The following is a 17,551-nucleotide window of genomic DNA, read 5'->3' on the forward strand; positions in this document are numbered from 1 at the left end:
CTGCCAGTTCTTTTTATAGTTTATGAACAAGAGGTATTTCAAAAAACCCTCCTGCCGCCTGTGCCATACACATACGCTGCCGCGTGCGTAACAAGCTTGTCACCATGTCCACGATCGCCTGGTGCGCAGATGAAAACTCCAAAGATGCGCGCATGCAGCTCCGTTGACTATTGCCACTGTGCTACGACAGCAACTGACAATTTGACTTAATTTATTTATTTCAATTTACATTTATCTAACCTTATCATGGGCTGCCCTATTTCGACATTTGCCCAAAAGCCTACCGCGGACACTTTCGAGGAGGTAGCTTTGGTAAGCCTCACGGACGCGCAGAAGGAGATGATCAAGGAGTCTTGGAAATGTGTTCAACAAGACATAACCAGAGCCGGCATAATTATGTTCGTCAGGTAAGACGTTCAGTATGACTTCAAAATATGAGAATGTGAGTATGAGCTCTGTTTTTGCCCAGTCATGGCAATCAGAATAATATGTCCAACTCCACTTTGGCTGTCTCCTGAATGTGAATATTTAACTTGAAAATCCTACACAGTACTCCTTTAACGGATCGTGGGTATAACGTGCATGTCAAAAATGGAGTGGTCACTTTTCATTGTGTGATCCATGGAATAGATAGCCTACTTACGTACGTGCTTTGTGTAGATGGCATTTTTCACTATAGCCTACTTGTCGCAATACTCTCTACTTGCGCCTCGTCATATGTCATCAGTTTCATCATGGTCTTTGCTTAATTTGCCTTGTAATACCACCACGAAAAGTTATCTCCCACACACACCGAGCTCTTGTTGTTGCGTGTCTGGAGTAATCACACAAGTAGGGAGTTGATCGCACGCTGTCTCTTCTTTTTCCCTTTTCTTTTCTTTTTACACATTCATCGCATGGTCAGACAGACGTTCCGGCTGTAATATCACCACCACACAATAGCCTACGATAGACATTCTTGGGTTCTTTGTGGGGTTTTTTTCTATTAAAATGTTTCATAACTATAGGGCGTAGTATGATGATAATATAGGCTAATAATAATAATCGCAATGATAATAAACATCAACAGGAATGCTAACATAAAAAAACAAAACATGAACAAATATTTATTTTGTTGGTTTTGTTATTTTAATTATACGCATTTTCCTGCCTTTCTTTCACTTTCGTACACTCCACTATACAGTTGTTTTACAGCATAACAAAACAAAAACAATTTTACGGTTTGCCCTCACCTCACAAACATCCAGTGAAAGACTCAATCTTTCAGTCCGGTACAACCTGTTTTTAGCTGTTGGTCTGTCTGGCACAGTAACCAAAGGTTATCAGTTATGTAGTAGCCTAGATGTACAGTAGATATGGCCATGATGCTGTTGTGCAATTTTGAGCTGTGTCATCTCCTGACTTTCTTGTGCAAAACCATCACCACCCCGTCTGCATCCTGCATGATTCTGCAGAGGCGAGTCTAGGGTCGGGTGGGGCCCCAAACGAAAATACAAAAGAATGAACATTTGAACCAAAATCGCCACTACTGTGGTAAAATGTGGCTGTTATTCACTATCTAGGGGCTTGGGGGCCCCAAGCGGCTGCCTGCCTTGCCTGGTGGCAAGATGCACCTCTGATGATTCTGCAGTGATTCTGTGGTACTACACACACAGAGTAGGGGCGGATCTCTAAGGGAGACAAGCAGGGCATTTGCCCCTGGGCCAAGGGCCCTGCCATGTTTGTGCTGGGGGGGGGCATTTATGATCTGCCCGGGCGGTCTGCATGGGGGTGGGGGGTGGAGGGGGCATATCAGTAGGTGCATTCGATTTCACGCGACGTCTACATCCACATGCAGACAGACAGCAATGCATTCTGGACTCTGGAAATGTTGCATGATGATGAATGTTGCATGATTTCAGTCATGCTGCGACGAAATGTGACCTGTGCCATTATATCAAACTGTCGTGGGATCAATGCGCTTGCAGACAGACCTCGCAACTCCTGCAGTTGCTTATCCCAGTTGATGTGATGCATGCACCCTTGAACTGGTTTAGTCAAATGTTCACTGACGTCTCTGTAGACGCGTTGTCCCAATCCCATAAAAAGTCTGCACTACAGCCCACTTCTACCCCTCTCCACCTGTCTCATCTCGTGCCAAATTGTGGTTGACTCTAAATGCGCTGTGTTTATCCAGCGGTGTAGTCTACTTTTTTGAAGTGGGTATACTGTATATTCGAGCATTTTTGAAGTGGATATACTGTATATATTTATGCTGTTCTAGATAATGGATCAATCCATTTTAAGTGGGTATACTGAGTGAAGCCCCTAAAATTTAGAAGTGGGTATAATCTGTATACCTGCGTTGCAGTGGTGTAGTCTACTTTTTTATGGTGGGTATACTGTATATTTGAACATTTTTTTAAGTGGGTATACTGTAAATAGTTGTGCTATTCAAAACAATGGATCAATCCATTTTAAGTGGGTATACTGAAGCCCCTAAAATCTAGAAGTGGGTATACTCCGTATACCTGCGTTCTACGTAGACTACACCACTACACTACAGTGGCATGTGGCATGTGGCATGTGCCAGTGACATGCGGAAGTGCCGCAGTGGCATGTCCATTGATTTTATTTTACCCACAGACCATACTAATTATTATTAATAAGTGTAATCATATTTACTAATAATAAGTATTATTTTTTTATTATTTATGTGGGATGGCAGACTGGAAAGTAGCCTACATTATTTAAAAAGGACTGAAAAATTGTTCCACAAGAAATTGTCAGACCTCACAGTCTGTGCTTTGCAGACCCTATGTTGGTGATGCAGGCCTCACTGAAAGGATGTCTATCTAGGTAGCCTATGTCATAGCCTATCGGTCGACAGGAACTGACCTCAAAGGGTAGAATCTAGGCACAGTGACAGTCATTCTACAGTAGCTCAGAGACGGATATGAAGCGCGTCCTTCCGAATGAACTCGACTTCACAATCACAACCTTATGTCAGCAAAGTTCAAGTTGAGGTTGAAGTTCAAGTTGAAGTTTTATTTAGCCATTTCAACATTACAAAATACAGTTGTTAGGAATGTTATTTGGTGTGCTCACACATACAACAACAGAACTAAGGACACAAACTAAGGGAGGGGGGGGAGTGGTATGAAAGAAAGATACATAAAATAAACAGGGAATAACATACAAAAACATTGGAGGCATTGAAAAGTGCAATGGAATATTGAAAGTGCATGGGATGTACATATTAGTAGTAACATTGTGCAAAGGAAACAAGGGAGGTAGGAAGGCCAGATAGTGGAGTACCGTAGCTGTAAAGTGCTGGTGCACATTCAACCCATTAAGCCCTTTTTGGGAAAGGGTGCCCTCTGCCTCTTAAATCCTAAATATCTCAGCCTCCGAAGCACATACACTCATGAAATAGGTGACATTTAAAATCTAAAACCTTCATTTTGCACTAGTATAGTGTTCATTCAGCTCTAACATAAAACCACTCAAATCTCAAGGACTTGAATGTAGCGTATATGTCACTCCAGGACACAATGGGTTAAGTGGCGGATGGCTTGTGGGTAGGTACTGTCCTTGGAGCGTGTGGTGCTGCATGGGATACTACGGTAGGCTAACTTTTCCCAGAAGGCAAGAGAATAGGTGGTGTGTGCTGGGTGTGTACTGTAGGGGACTCACTAATTCGACGCCCTTTCGGTACTTACCGCTTATGTCATACGACACTAAACCTAACCTAAACCTAAACCCTAACCCTAACCTTAACCCTAAACCTAACCCTAACCCTAACCCTTACCTTAAACCTAACCCTAACCTTAACCCTAAACCTAACCTTAAATTGCTTGTTTGAAATGTTTGATTACCATGTGAAGTACCGAAAGGGCGTCAAACTACGTAGTGGGTCCCGTACTGTAGGGTCAGAGGTGACGTTTTTGGCCTGCAGTGTAGAAGACCTGCAGTGTAGAAGGCTGATGATGATGAAACATAATGGGGGGGTGGGGGCTGTGGTGCAGTGCGCTAAGCCCCCCCACATTTGGGCTTACATTGTCCACGGGGACCCCGTTTCGAGTGCGGCCGGTGTCATTTACCGGCCCTGCCTCATCCCTCTCTCCCAAATATATCCTGTCTACTCTCACACTGTCCTGTAATATCAAAGGCCGAAAAGCCCCCCCCCCCCCCCTCCAAAAAAGTGCAATTTAAAATGTTATAATGGGATGGTATGAACAATGTTATGTGAAAAAATATGTATCTCTTCACTATTCTTCCTTGCCATTTCATCACAAGGGAGGTTAGTGCAACAGGACGGTAGTGGTCTTGCTCGGTTGGCTGAGGAGACCTTTGGGATTGGGATAACAATGGGAGGTTTCCATAGTGATGGAACAGTGTTTTGGTCATGGGGTGACTATAAAATGTCTGTGAAAAAACAGAGGACAGTATGTTACGCAATACGTTTCCCATACAGTATTGTTTGGGACAGCAGGGCTATTGCATGTATTGGCGTTCTTAAATACTCTACACAGCTGACCACTTCCTGTGTGATAGTTATACCAGAGAGAGTAGAGCGAGAGAGGTTCCATTGGCCCATTGTTTCCTGGTTCTGTTATGGCCCCCTTTAGACAGACCTAGGCAGACCTAAGGACTGTTCTATTCATTGTAGGAGCATTATGACACGCCCCTTTAGGCAGACCGGAACCTGGTCGCGTTAGGTGCCCATAGAAACCTATTATGTTGGCATATCTCTATATACTTAAAGAATCTCTGGTTATACCCTAAGTCAGTTTTTTCCAAAGTGAGACTCAGGACCCCTAAGGGAAGGGCGGCACGCAGTGGCGGTTCGAGACTAAACTTGCCAGGGGGGGCCGAGGTTGGCCCGATGTGTTTTTAGGGGAGCACATTTAATGAAAAAAAAAAACAGGTACAATATTCTATTTTATATGTTGTATTTTAAATGTTGCTATTTCAGTAAAAAAATAATAATATTGACCATTGACTGTTTAATACAGGGGGCGCAACAGGGGTCAGGAGCAATTCTACAGGGGCTGTGGCCCACCCTGGCCCCTCCTTCTAGAAGCGTCTATGGGGCATTGAGGAACTGCAAAGGGGTCGCTGCAGGGGGGACTACATGTACTAAGTGGATGTCAGGTCATGCTGCCCTTTCTCACTGTTCTTATCTTATGCCATTATCAGACAAGAAAAGACAAAATCTGAGAACTTGATGGCTTCTTGGACATCCTGTAACCTGCAAAACACAAAAATAATCTACAAAGTACATAATCTAGTTAGAATCATTTTGTGTTTTACTACACATGGTGCTCCTACATATACTGGAAATGCAAGTAGGCCTATCTTGTCTCTCTTGTAAATAATAACTTCATCAAAATATTTTGGTTGAAACTAATCCATGTTGAGTAGCCAAAATGAGAAATAAATGCTACCTCCGGGAGTGGATATAGATCAAAAGCAGGGCTGGGCTGGCCATCTGGCATAGCAGGCATTTCCCGGTGGGCCCCGAACCCTTGTGGGCCCAAATTGTATTTAAACTATATCTTTTTTTGACATTTCTGAAAATAGGGGTCCATGAGGGTGCGGGGCCCACCGGCAAGTCAGTTCTGCGCCACTAATTTAGGGGGGGTCATGGTGTCATCAGTCCAGCCATGATGAAAAAACCTTTACATCTGCCCTTTAAATCCAATTAAATATATAAAGTGATTAAATATGCCTCATGTAAACAGTGAAATGATGTCCTTAAATATAAACGGTGTACATTTCTAAACCGATTATTGTTGGTGGATTAGACCGTTCATGTAAACAGATTAGAGGAGAGGACACTGCCCATATATATATATATATAATCAGTTCCCTCGCATTCTTTTAAATTATATTATATTTAATTGGTTTAAACAAAGAGTGCACATGTCAACCTAGCTCTTCACTATGCTCCCTCACACAATTAGTGGACAGTAGTAAATTACCCGCCCCTGATTGGACAGACAGTAAAAGGATCACTTCCTGGTTGGGGTCATTTGTCACGCCCCCGCAGTTCATCAGTGAGTGCGCCCATGCTCTGCTGACACCATTCCTGTCACCGCGTCGCCATGACAACAAATCAAAACATGCGAGCGAGGGGGTCTGTTTATATTTGTCGGGTGAGTGATAGGTCTGTCACTTGGAGCACCGCAGGAGCCTAGCCGGCCTCACTGCTTCATGCATTTGCACACACACGCAACTCAGCTGGTGTGTGTGTGTGTTGTTTTGTTTGTGTGTGTGTGTGTGTGTGTGTGTGTGTGTGTGTGTGTGTGTGTGTGTGTGTGTGTGTGTGTGTGTGTGTGTGTGTGTGTGTGTGTGTTGTTTTGTTTGTGTGTGTGTGTGCATGTGTGTGTGTGTGTGTGTGTGTGTGTGTGTGTGTGTGTGTGTGTGTGTGTGTGTGTGTGTGTGTGTGTGTGTGTGTGTGTGTGTGTGTGTGTGTGTGTGTGAGAGAGAGAGAGAGAGTGAGAGAAAGGGGGGGTTCATAACAGATCAAAGGGGATCGCATTAGCATTGTGCTGGCTTCTGAATAAAAGAATACAACACAATACGGCATTGACTATTCACCCCCCCCCCCCCCCCCCCCTTATAAGTAGTAGACTGTGAGCACTGTACAGGGCTGGACTGGCCATCTGGCATAGCGGGCATTTCACGGTGGGCCCCGTACCCTTGTGGGACCCTATTTTCAGAAGTATATTATTTGGGGGTCAGTCAGTTATGCGACGCAAATTATGAGGGGCCCCTTTAAGCCAAAAGTGCCCGGGCCCTATTTCTCCCCCAGACCACCCCTTGGCACTGTGTGATGACAGCTTTATCAGCAGACACAGGGGTGTCTCATGCACAGCACACACCACACCACACCACACCACACCACATGCAACATCGCGACCAGGGCTGCTGACAGCTTTCACTGGGCCCAGGACAAAGTCATCTGAAAGGGCCCCCTACCCAATACATATAATGTAATGAGGATCCAATTCTGGGGTCCCTACCTACCTGGGCCTGGGACTACATACCTATTTGTCGTCCGTTCCCCCCCCATCTGCAGGCCTGATCACGGCTACAACTGTGGTCTATTTCAGGGGTGTCAAACTCAAATTGACTGAGGACCAAAATCAAATTCTGGAACGAAGTCGCGGGCCGAGCTCCACAATTATTTTTAAAAACGGATTAAAATTGTGCATGCCTGCATTTCATACTCAAAGTTAAAATTCATATACACTCTTTCCCATCATATTTGTTAGTTCAAATGTTTCTTTCTTCGCATCCTGTGACACAGCAAATTTCATGTTCAAGTCATATCACGCTATACATTGATGGTGTATGTGGGCCAACTGTAATAGACATTTGAAATGATCTCGCGGGCGGAATAAAATTGCTCCGCAGGTCAAATTTGGCCCCTGGGCCTGAGTTTGACATCCGTGGTCTATTTGAACGCTGGTGTTATAGGGTGCATCCCAATATGTGTCCTTGCCTCCTCCACTTGTGCTTGTCTCCTCGTCCCGCCTCCTGGCCCCTCCTCCGTGGAGAAAACGGTAAAGTTTCCCAGCTGTCAGCCTCGCCACAACAACTTTTGAGGGACTGTTTTTCATTCACCATCCCAATTGCAAATGAGAAAAAGACTTTACAATTGAGCTTTTGCAAGATATTGAAATATAATGCTGTTGTCAGTGATGTCATCATGACGAGAAGCAAGTGGAGGAGGCAAGTGGAGGAGGCAAGGTCACATATTGGGATGCACCCATAGACTGTTGCTTATTTCTGGCAGTCCGTGTCCTGGTGGTTATGGGAGATGGGCTTTAGATCAGAGGGTTGCAGGTTCGACTCCCACCCTTACCACCCCCTACTACACTCCATGGCTGAGGTGCCATTGACCAAGGCAACGACCTAACCCTATACTGCTCCAGAAATGGACATTTGGAAATTAGCCTATGGCTACAAATGCTATGATGCCTATCTGTAATGGCCCGTGTACATCGGGCGCTACCTACGCGACCCAGGTAGCTGGGATGGTTGAAGAAGTTTCGCCATGAATTCGTTTTATTCGCTCTGGATGCTGCACTGACATGTTTGATTCAGCTAATCACATAACGGCTCTGTCTTGACAGCCTGGGACATTCGTCGATATGAACGTTCCAATTGGTTTTCGCCGAACCGCGTCATAGCGAATTCGCTTAAGATTAGCTTGAGTTTAATCGTCAAAATTCGCTCTGGTCGCTCAAGAAGCTTCGCTCCCGGCGAATTCGCTCTGGTAGCTTTATTCGCCTTCCCTCCATAGAGAAACAATAACTTCCGCCGCGCAGGTCGCTTGGTTCACCTTCGATGTACACAGGGCTTAAGGCTACTGTACAGCCTACATGATGTGTATTTGTCCCTTTTCAAATAACCCATAACTGAACTGAACTGAACTGAACTGACTGCAACCAATACCCTGTATCTAAATATCTGTAAGTCGCTTGGATAAAAGTGTCAGATAAGTCTAATGCAGTGATTCTCAAAGTGTGGTCCGGGGACCACTGGTGGTCAGCGACAGAGCTCAGGTGGTCCGTGAAAGGATATCTACTTTTCCAAGACAAGCTAGAAGTAAGTAGGCTATATAGTTGTAACATTATTACAAAGCTAAACATAGCTGAAGTCATATTTTCACCACAATAAGACAGGCTTGTGATGTGGATAGAAAGTAAGTGATGTGCATTGAAATTAACAGTGTCAAATTACCACCCCTCAACTGACAATTCAGTTGACCGGTGGTCCCTATAATGCTGCAAAACTTAACACGGACCAGACCTGGGTGATGAGAAGCATCAAAGGTTGGGAAGTGTCTGTTGCTGAAATCGTTTCAATTGTTTTTTAGCATTTGTTTTATTGTTAGAGGTTCCTCAAAATGGACAACGTCTTTCTGGGAAAACGGGAAAGAAAAAGAAAAAGAGAAACACGAGCACATAAATATTTGGCATGAATGAGGTGATGCGCTTGATGCTTGTGTGCCAGAGCGACATGTTGTTATTGGGTATGATATTAATAATAGGCCTACTGTAAACAGACCATGAAAAAAGGAGATGTAGTCATTGCCACTGAGCTGGAGAACGCAGGAAGAGGAAGTTCAGTCAGAGGTTGTGCGGTACGTGACAATCCAGAGTATGAGCATGGCGGAGCTGCGGCAGAGGCTTCAAAATGGGCACAGAGGGTCACTTCGATATCATGTGGCTCTCATTTGCAAGCTGATCCTATTCCCGACTGAAATGCTTTTGTTGTTATTTGCAAGACAAATAGTTACGCTTTTGTGACCGTTTGAAGGTTTTTTTTTATTCAAACATGCTGTATGTCTGATCGTTCGTGCCAACATAGTGACAGACTTGTCCAATCTCTGTCCGTTGTGTAGGCACCCAAAGGGGGAAGTGTGACCCAACTAGCCCTGCTGCTACCCAGCAGTTGGGTTAGTGTATAGACATCCTCTAGGCTGGAATTAGGGCTGCACAATATATCGAAAATGTATCGAAATCGCGATATCAAGACTGGCGATATGCTTATATGACAAGTAAAAAAAAAATCTGTGCTGTCCAATCAATATCTGAATGTCAACAAATGCAGACCGACAAATTAGTGACAAGAAAAACATTTTAACAGTTTAAATATCAATTATCGATGTATTGCATGATGTTATCGAGTATCTTTTTTTCTCTCTCGATATTGTGCAGCCCTAGTTGGAATAACCTAAACCAAGTACCCAACAGCTTATAGCCAACTCAGCTTTTGGGTTGAGAAAGTAGCCCTATCCCAGCAGCACTTGGCTTGACTTGGATACAGGTAAGGGGGGGGGGGCAATGTCACAGTGACTTGGATACTTATTTGGATACTGTGATACTACCACAGTGACATGTTATTTGGATACTGTGATACTACCACAGTGACATGTTATTTGCATACTGTGATACTACCACAGTGACATGTTATTTAGATACTGTTGCTGTAATACAAACTCTATCCCTCAGTGAACTTTTGAATAAACCTTTGTTTTGTTCAGTCCTTTCCAACGTCCTGGCCAGCCAACAGGGCATTTTTTAAAATATCTACGTGTACATGGTCTAAAGCATCTTAACCCCTTTGCGCAGAGCCTACCGTAGGTTATAACCTTACTGTCACCAAAATTGTAAGGACTAAGTCTTAATTCGTTACTTCAGGCTCTCAGTAATGTCATAGCAATGTTGTTATGATGTAGTTGAGTATTTCTAGCAAATAGTGAATAGGCCCGCCAGCGACCCCATCTACACAAAGAGGCTACTATGCTCCATATCTCAACACAATAGTTAGTGTTGTGTTGTGAATTGCCTACTGATGTTGTACAACATTTGGAATGATAATTGGAATATATGTTGCCTGGCTCTTGCCCGACCTGTAGATCCACGCAGCTTCGTGAGCTCCACTACTAGGTCTGGGAGCATGTAGCATAATTCCATTTCTCCAGTCAAAAAATAATCAGAGCATTAATTGCTTCAATACCTTCAAAAACATTTTCTGTAGATCTCTAAACCGTCCTGTGACTACTCAATATGAGCTGCCATTGATATTGAAGCAATAAATGCTCCGATTATTTTTTGACTGGAGAAATGGAATCCTGCTACATGCTCCCAGACCGACGTGTGTGTTTGGAGCGCCACCAGGGGGCTCCAGAGCTACAGTACACACACACACAGAGGTCTGGTAGGAACCAGGCTAGAATATATGAGGTACTGTATGACAAATCTCTCCATCGGCTGGCCAGGGTCTCGGAAAAGACCTGAACGGCCCTGCCATGGCACTCATGGTAGGGCACTCGTCTGCTATGCGGCTGACCCGAGTTCAATTCCGGCCCGGGTCCTTTGCCGACCCTTCCCCATCTCTCTCTTTGCCCACTCACTTCCTGTCCAGGGGTCCGTATCTCGAAAGCGTCTTTGCTAACGACGGTAGCAACGTCCTTCGTAAGAGTGACTACACTCTCTCTCGACAGCGACGCTCACCACTAAATCCAACGGAATGGTGTTACGTCTTGAGACGGTCTAAAGACGGTTAGCAACGACAAGAATCGAGAAACAGACCCCAGCTCTTCACTGCACAATCATAATAAAGGCCAAAAAATGCCCCCAAAAAATATTGAAAAAGAAAGAAGGCCTGAACAAATTAATGGGGCATCTTCAGGTATTGACAAGTAGGCCTAAAGGGAGTTTTGCACAGTAGAACTGCATGTTGAAATTGGCTGACATTCTCCTGCAGTACGACTATGAGGGGAGTGCTGTTGTTTCTGTGCTAAAAATATCTAGGAGGGCGAGAGGGAAAAAGAACAATGGCTCAGGCAAGATTAGCCTGAAATGCTATCCAAATAACATGTGAGCTATAATGAAGAAATAATGAAGAAAATCGACCTGCGTGTCAATCTCCCCCCTCTTCAAAACCTTTGTGGGCGAAGTGAACCACTCAAATAGCTGAGTTTTGCACAGAGGAAATGAATCTTCAAGTGCTGTGTATTAGCTGTATACAGTTCCAAGCCATTTTAATGCAATAGGCCTATCAAAACTTCCACATCTTTTTCTCTCATCTATTTCCATTATCAAGATAAGCACAATCATCAATAATCTGTCTGAGTCGAGGAAGCAGACCAATATGTAGACAATTATTAGAGGTAGTGTATGTCATTTTTAGTAGTCTATATCCAGAATGTATGTTGCAGAAGTAGTAGTTCAGATACGCCGCGCTCTTCCTTGTGGTGCGTCTCCAGTTGAATAACTTGGAAGGTGAAAAAGTGGATCGCACTCTCGGTTCTTCTTTTCTTCTTTTTTGTTTTTTATTCTTTACATAGCAGCCGAAGTGGAGACAAACGTTTCGGCTGTTGCCTTCGTCAGTGTCTGTTGGCCATTCTGAAATGTCACGTCACATTGACATACACCAGCGTGAGCAGGGAGGCATAGGGCATGGGAGGGAGCAGGGCCGTAACCAGACATGTTCAAATACCGAGGTCAAATATTGCTTGCTGTACAGCATATTGTACATTTAGACTTCAGACATTCAAACTCTTTAGTCAAAGTCTTAAGATTATTTTCATGAATCACTGTCTTGAGGATAAATGGGGGTGGCGTACTGTATACTTATCATCTATCGCTTTTCATGATAAATTCATTTTTCATTTCTGAGAAAAAATGCAGAGAACATGAGGACATGACCTCTGTGTCCTCAATGGTAGTTACGGCCATGGGAGGGAGTGGAATAGGCTTGCACAGGGTCTTGAGGGTCCGTTTAGTTCTCCTGCCACACCAACAGTCAGCAAGGCCATACATGCCACTCAGTGGTGTAGTCTACTTTTTTGATGTGGGTATACTGTATATATTATGCGCTATTCTAAGTAATGGATCAATCAATTTTAGGTGGGTATACTGAAATCCCTGAAATTGTGAGGTGGGTATACTGCGTATACCTGCATTCCACGTAGACTACAGTACACCACTGATGCCACTCAAGCACAAGCCCATTAAGACAATACAGAGAGTCGTGCTATTGTTTTCAATATAGGACCTCGATCACACCATGCTCACAGAAAATGTTACTCCAGTTCCAAGACCTATTTCCATGTGGCACCGCGGACCTGTGCATGCTCCAGCGCAGGGGTCAGGAACCTTTTTGGTGGAGAGAGCCATAAACGCCAATTTTTTAAAAAGACATTTTTACGAGAGCCATGCCATTTTAAGAACACTGAATACAGTCAAAAACATGTATTTCAATTAAGCCCAACAATTTTAGAGTGTAGGCCTACTGTCAAGTTTTTGCTTTTATTGATAACAGGTAGGCTAAGTATAGGGATGAACTGTCAACTTCATTATGGTGAGGGTTTGGGAGAATTTTGTATTTCTTAGATGTGATTTCCTGCATTTTAACACTTGTTAACCTCCCTTGTCCCGTTTCAACTCTATATGGAACCCGTAGCCTACTTTTATTCATAAATACAGGACAATTCCATATTGGGATGGTTGGCGACCCTAGATGAGTGAACCATATACAGTTCTCAAAAGAGCCACATATGGCTCTAGAGCCATAGGTTCCTGACCCCTGCTCCAGCGCAAGAGCTCATCAGGGCACCGTGCAGACACAGTCCATGGTATGTCATATCAGCATCATCTTGTTTCATTCGAAATGTTTTCCTTTATGGTATTTTGAAGCACTGCAAAAAAGGTTCTTCAATCAATGTCATTGCTCTAAAGGCTTTGCATTGCATTACACTGCTTTAGCAGATGACCTTCAACCAATGTCACTCACTATTACTGTATTTAGATGCAAGCTATAGGTTACTGGGCACTATGGGGCAATATGGGGTCAGGAGCCTTGCTCAAGGGCACGGCAGACATGGAGGAGAGGGGCGGAGGGAGGAAAAGGAGGAGGAGGGAGGAAGGGGAGGAGGAGGAGGAGGGAGGAAGAGGAGGAGGAGGCACACCCAGAAGGAAGGAGGAAGAGGAGGAGGGAGGAGGAGGAGGCACAACCAGGAGGAGGGAGGAAGAGGAGGCGGGAGGAAGAGGAGGAGGAGGAGGGAGGAAGATGAGGAGGCACACCAAGAAGGAGCGAAGGAAGAGGAGGAGGAGGAGGAGGAGGCATAACCAGGAGGAGGGAGGAAGATGAGGAGGGAGGAATAGGAGGAGGAGGGAGGAGGAGGAGGAGGAGGAGGCACACCCAGAAGGAGGGAGGAAGAGGAGGAGGAGGAGGAGGCATAACCAGGAGGAGGGAGGAATAGGAGGAGGGAGGAGGAGGAGGAGGAGGGAGGAGGAGGGAGGAAGATGAGGAGGCACACCCAGAGGGAGGGAGGAAGAGGAGGAGGTGGAGGAGGAGGAGGAGGCATAACCAGGAGGAGGGAGGAATAGGAGGAGGGAGGAGGAGGAGGAGGAGGAGGAGGCACACCCAGAAGGAGGGAGGAAGAGGAGGAGGCACAACCAGGAGGGAGGACGAGGAGGAGGAGGAGGGAGGAGGAGGGAGGAAGAGGAGGAGGCACAACCAGGCCCGGATTAAGATGACCTGGGGCCCCTAGGCTACAGGATGCTGTGTGACCCCACAGGGCCAGATTAAGATTGCCTGGGGCCCCTAGGCTACAGGTTGCTGTGTGACCCCACAGGGCCGGATTAAGATGGCCTGGGGGCCCAAGGGTACAGGTTGCTGTGTGACCCCACAGGGCCGGATTAAGATGACCTGGGGCCCCGAGGCTACAGGTTGCTGTGTGACCCCACAGGGCCGGATTAAGATGGCCGGGGGCCCCAAGGCTACAGCTTGCTGTAGGCCCCAACAGAAGGCAAATTTCATGTCTAAATTGCATAGACAGTGCCATATTTCCAAGATAGGAATAAAGGATAACTTGTCAGCCATCTGCTGAGAAGTATTATGTGTAACAAGATGTGAAACAGAACTCGACACACCAGACAAATTTTCAATGAAGCATCATATCACAATTCTGCAATTATCGTTTTTCACCATCTTTGGCCATTCGCGGGCCCCATGCTAGATGGGGGCGTAGGCTTTAGCCATGTTTAGCCTGTGTGTTGATCTGGCCCGGAGCTTTTTTTATACCTTTAGTTTATTATGACAGGACAGCTGTAGACAGACAGGAAATTACAGGGTACAGAGAGAGACTCGGCAAATGACCTCGGGACTGGAATCGAACCTGGGTCGCCAGTGGAGTAGCCCAGTGTTTCTCAACCTTTTTGAAGGCGAGGCACCCTTTCAATTCATGACAAATTTCAAGGCGCCCCAAACCAACAAGCCGTAACATGGCATCGCATCCGATACCACACAAGCTTAGAAAAGTAACATATTTGGAAACGTCACACGACCTACATTCGAAGTTGCAGTTGACTGGGGCGACCTATATTTACTTTATTGTGCGTAAATGGCAGATGAAAGATTCCACTGACTAGCATTAACTTATCAATTTAGACAAATATGTATTATATCACATAATTTTATATATCAGTCACGTTTCCGCGGCCCCCCTGTTGAGAAACAGTGGAGTAGCCGAGTGCCCAGTCTATTGAGTCTATAGGGCCACAGGTGGGCCTGGCCACACAAACACATACTTTACTTGGCACTAGTGTGGTTTTCATTCCAATCCTAAGAGGTTACCCCAGAACAACTTGTTTTTGTTAAGTGTTTTTTTACCGCGAAGGACAAGCCAGGTGGTTAAACTGTCCTTAGAGTAGAAAGGCTAACCTCAACAGGTCTAACAAGCATTAAGTATGCATGAAGACTTCTGTGATGTAGTGATATGGTAGATGGGGACTTCTGAGGTCTTATATTAAATGTATAATGCAGTTATGAGGTCCTATATTAAATGTATAATGCAGTCACTCCATAGACATACGTACAGTAGGACATGAAGTGCTAGTAAAATTGTGTTCTGTGACACAACTATTGCAATTAAAGACATACCTGTACTTGGCACTAGTGTGGTTTTTATTCCTGCAGTTTTCCCAATCCTAAGACGTTACCCCAGACCAACTTCCTCACCCTTAAGACAATTTAGGCCACAGCTTGTTTCTCACGTTACTGCCTTCATTATAACTGAGGGTGCATATGAATGTATTTATGAAAAAAGAAGTCTGTGCAAATCCTTTTTTTTCTTTGAGTATTTTTCTGGGCTTTATCTGCCTTTATCATGGTAGGTAGGATAGTGAAGTTGTGACAGGAAATTAGTGGGGGGGAGAGAGAGAGAGACGGGGAGGGCTCGGCAAATGACCTCGAGCCGGAATGGAACCCGGGTCACACTGTACTGTATTGTAGCAGTTGAATCCCCAGCCGATTGAACCACAAGTCTGTTCAAATTCTGACTTTATAACTTCATTTGGAAAGATGAGAGGTAAAGATAAATATCCTTCTTAGGACTGAAAATCCGATTTTGGAGAAGGTTTTTTTTTTTCCCCCTACAGTATATTTGTGTCCTTCTACTGACGGTCCTCAAGGCATGTGGATGTTCTTGAGATTCCCAAGAGAAAAGAAGAAATAGAGTAGAGAGAGAGAGAGAGACAGACAGACAGAAAGACCGACATGAATAGACAGACATGAATAGACAGACAGAGAGAGTGAAAAGGTGGATTTTTCCCACTCTTTTTTGGCTCTCAGGCTAAATTTCCATGCCATAAGAAAGACGGGTCCTCAGGGACCTCCATTAGGACGATGCTAATGCCATCCTTCAGCTCCCACTGCAGTGCCATTGAGGAGAAGGTCAGCAGCCTACCTCTCTCTCCTCTCTCTCTCTCTCTCTCTCTCTCTCTCTCTCTCTCTCTCTCTCTCTCTCTCTCTCTCTCTCTCTCTCTCTCTCAGCAGCCTACCATACCTCCCATCCCATACCGTCTCATCCCATCATCCACTGCTGGACTGGGGGAGAAATAGGGCCCGGGAATGTTTGGATTAAAGGGGCCCCGCATAATTAGCAGCACAGAACTGGGAATCACTGGTGTGCCCCACACCCTTGTGGGCCCCTATTTTCAGAATTTTTATTTTTTATTTTTTTTAAACATATCTGAAAATAGAGGCCCACAAGGGTGGGGGGGGCCCACCGGGAAATGCCCGCTATGCCAGATGGCCAGTCCAGCCCTGGCATCATCCCATCCAGTCCCATGGGCTGTTAGTCGCTAGGGAACAAGGCAGGCTTTTCTCATCGCTGCAGAGAGAGAGAGCACCACATGTTCTGAGGGGCATCACCACATGTGTGAAAAAAGAAGCAGGATAGAACATGATTTGTACTCACCATCCCTACCAAATTACCATCAAACTACCAGTGTGCACATGACGTTTCTCAAAACAACTTTTCTGCATCACCACATGTGTGACGAGAGAAGTAGGATAGAACATGATTTGTAGGCCTACTCACCATCTCTTTCTTCGGGTTTCAGTTAATGCACACCGTGTGAGGTGCGTACGGGGGACAAATAGACTCAACGTGAAGAAAAGAATGGTCGTCGCACTCTCGGAACTTCATGCAGTTACATTTAATAAGACCAACGTTTCGGCTTTGTACTCACCATCTCTACCAAATTATCATCAAACTACCAGTGTGCACAAGACGCTTCTGAAAACAACTTTTCTGCATCAACACTGTGTGACGAGAGAAGCAGGATAGAACATGATTTGTACTCACCATCCCTACCAAATTACCATCGAACTACCAGTGTGCACATGACGTTTCTCAAAACAACTTTTCTGCATCAACACTGTGTGACGAGAGAAGCAGGATAGAACATGATTTGTACTCACCATCTTTACCTAATTATCATCAAACTACCAGCGTGCACAAGACTTATCTCAAAACAAAAGCAGCCAAATTATATCATCCATTGTTCACAAATTATGAGTAGCACTGTTCAGCTACATAAACGGGTGCATATATCTATATAGCTATCCTATTAGTCGCCGTCTACCTCGCACCCAGCAACAACAATGGCGTCAAAAGTGAGGCACTGAACGAGCTGCATCGGGGCATCAGTGAACAACAAGATGCACACCCAGATGCCTTCACAGTGGTACTGGGAGA

At 45.0% G+C, this 17,551-nt stretch overlaps 1 protein-coding gene across 1 annotated transcript in view; it reads left to right on the plus strand.

The window, feature by feature from the left end:
* xgb (x globin) overlaps positions 1 to 17,551 on the plus strand; it is a 34,250-nt gene continuing 16,699 nt past the window's right edge. Inside the window, exon 1 of the mRNA XM_063223712.1 lies at positions 1 to 407. Within this exon, the coding sequence (XP_063079782.1) occupies positions 247 to 407 (161 nt within the window). The 5' untranslated portion in view covers positions 1 to 246. The remainder of the gene's footprint in view (positions 408 to 17,551) is intronic.

Source organism: Engraulis encrasicolus, chromosome 18 (assembly GCF_034702125.1).
Source record: "Engraulis encrasicolus isolate BLACKSEA-1 chromosome 18, IST_EnEncr_1.0, whole genome shotgun sequence".
Lineage (NCBI taxonomy): Eukaryota > Metazoa > Chordata > Actinopteri > Clupeiformes > Engraulidae > Engraulis > Engraulis encrasicolus.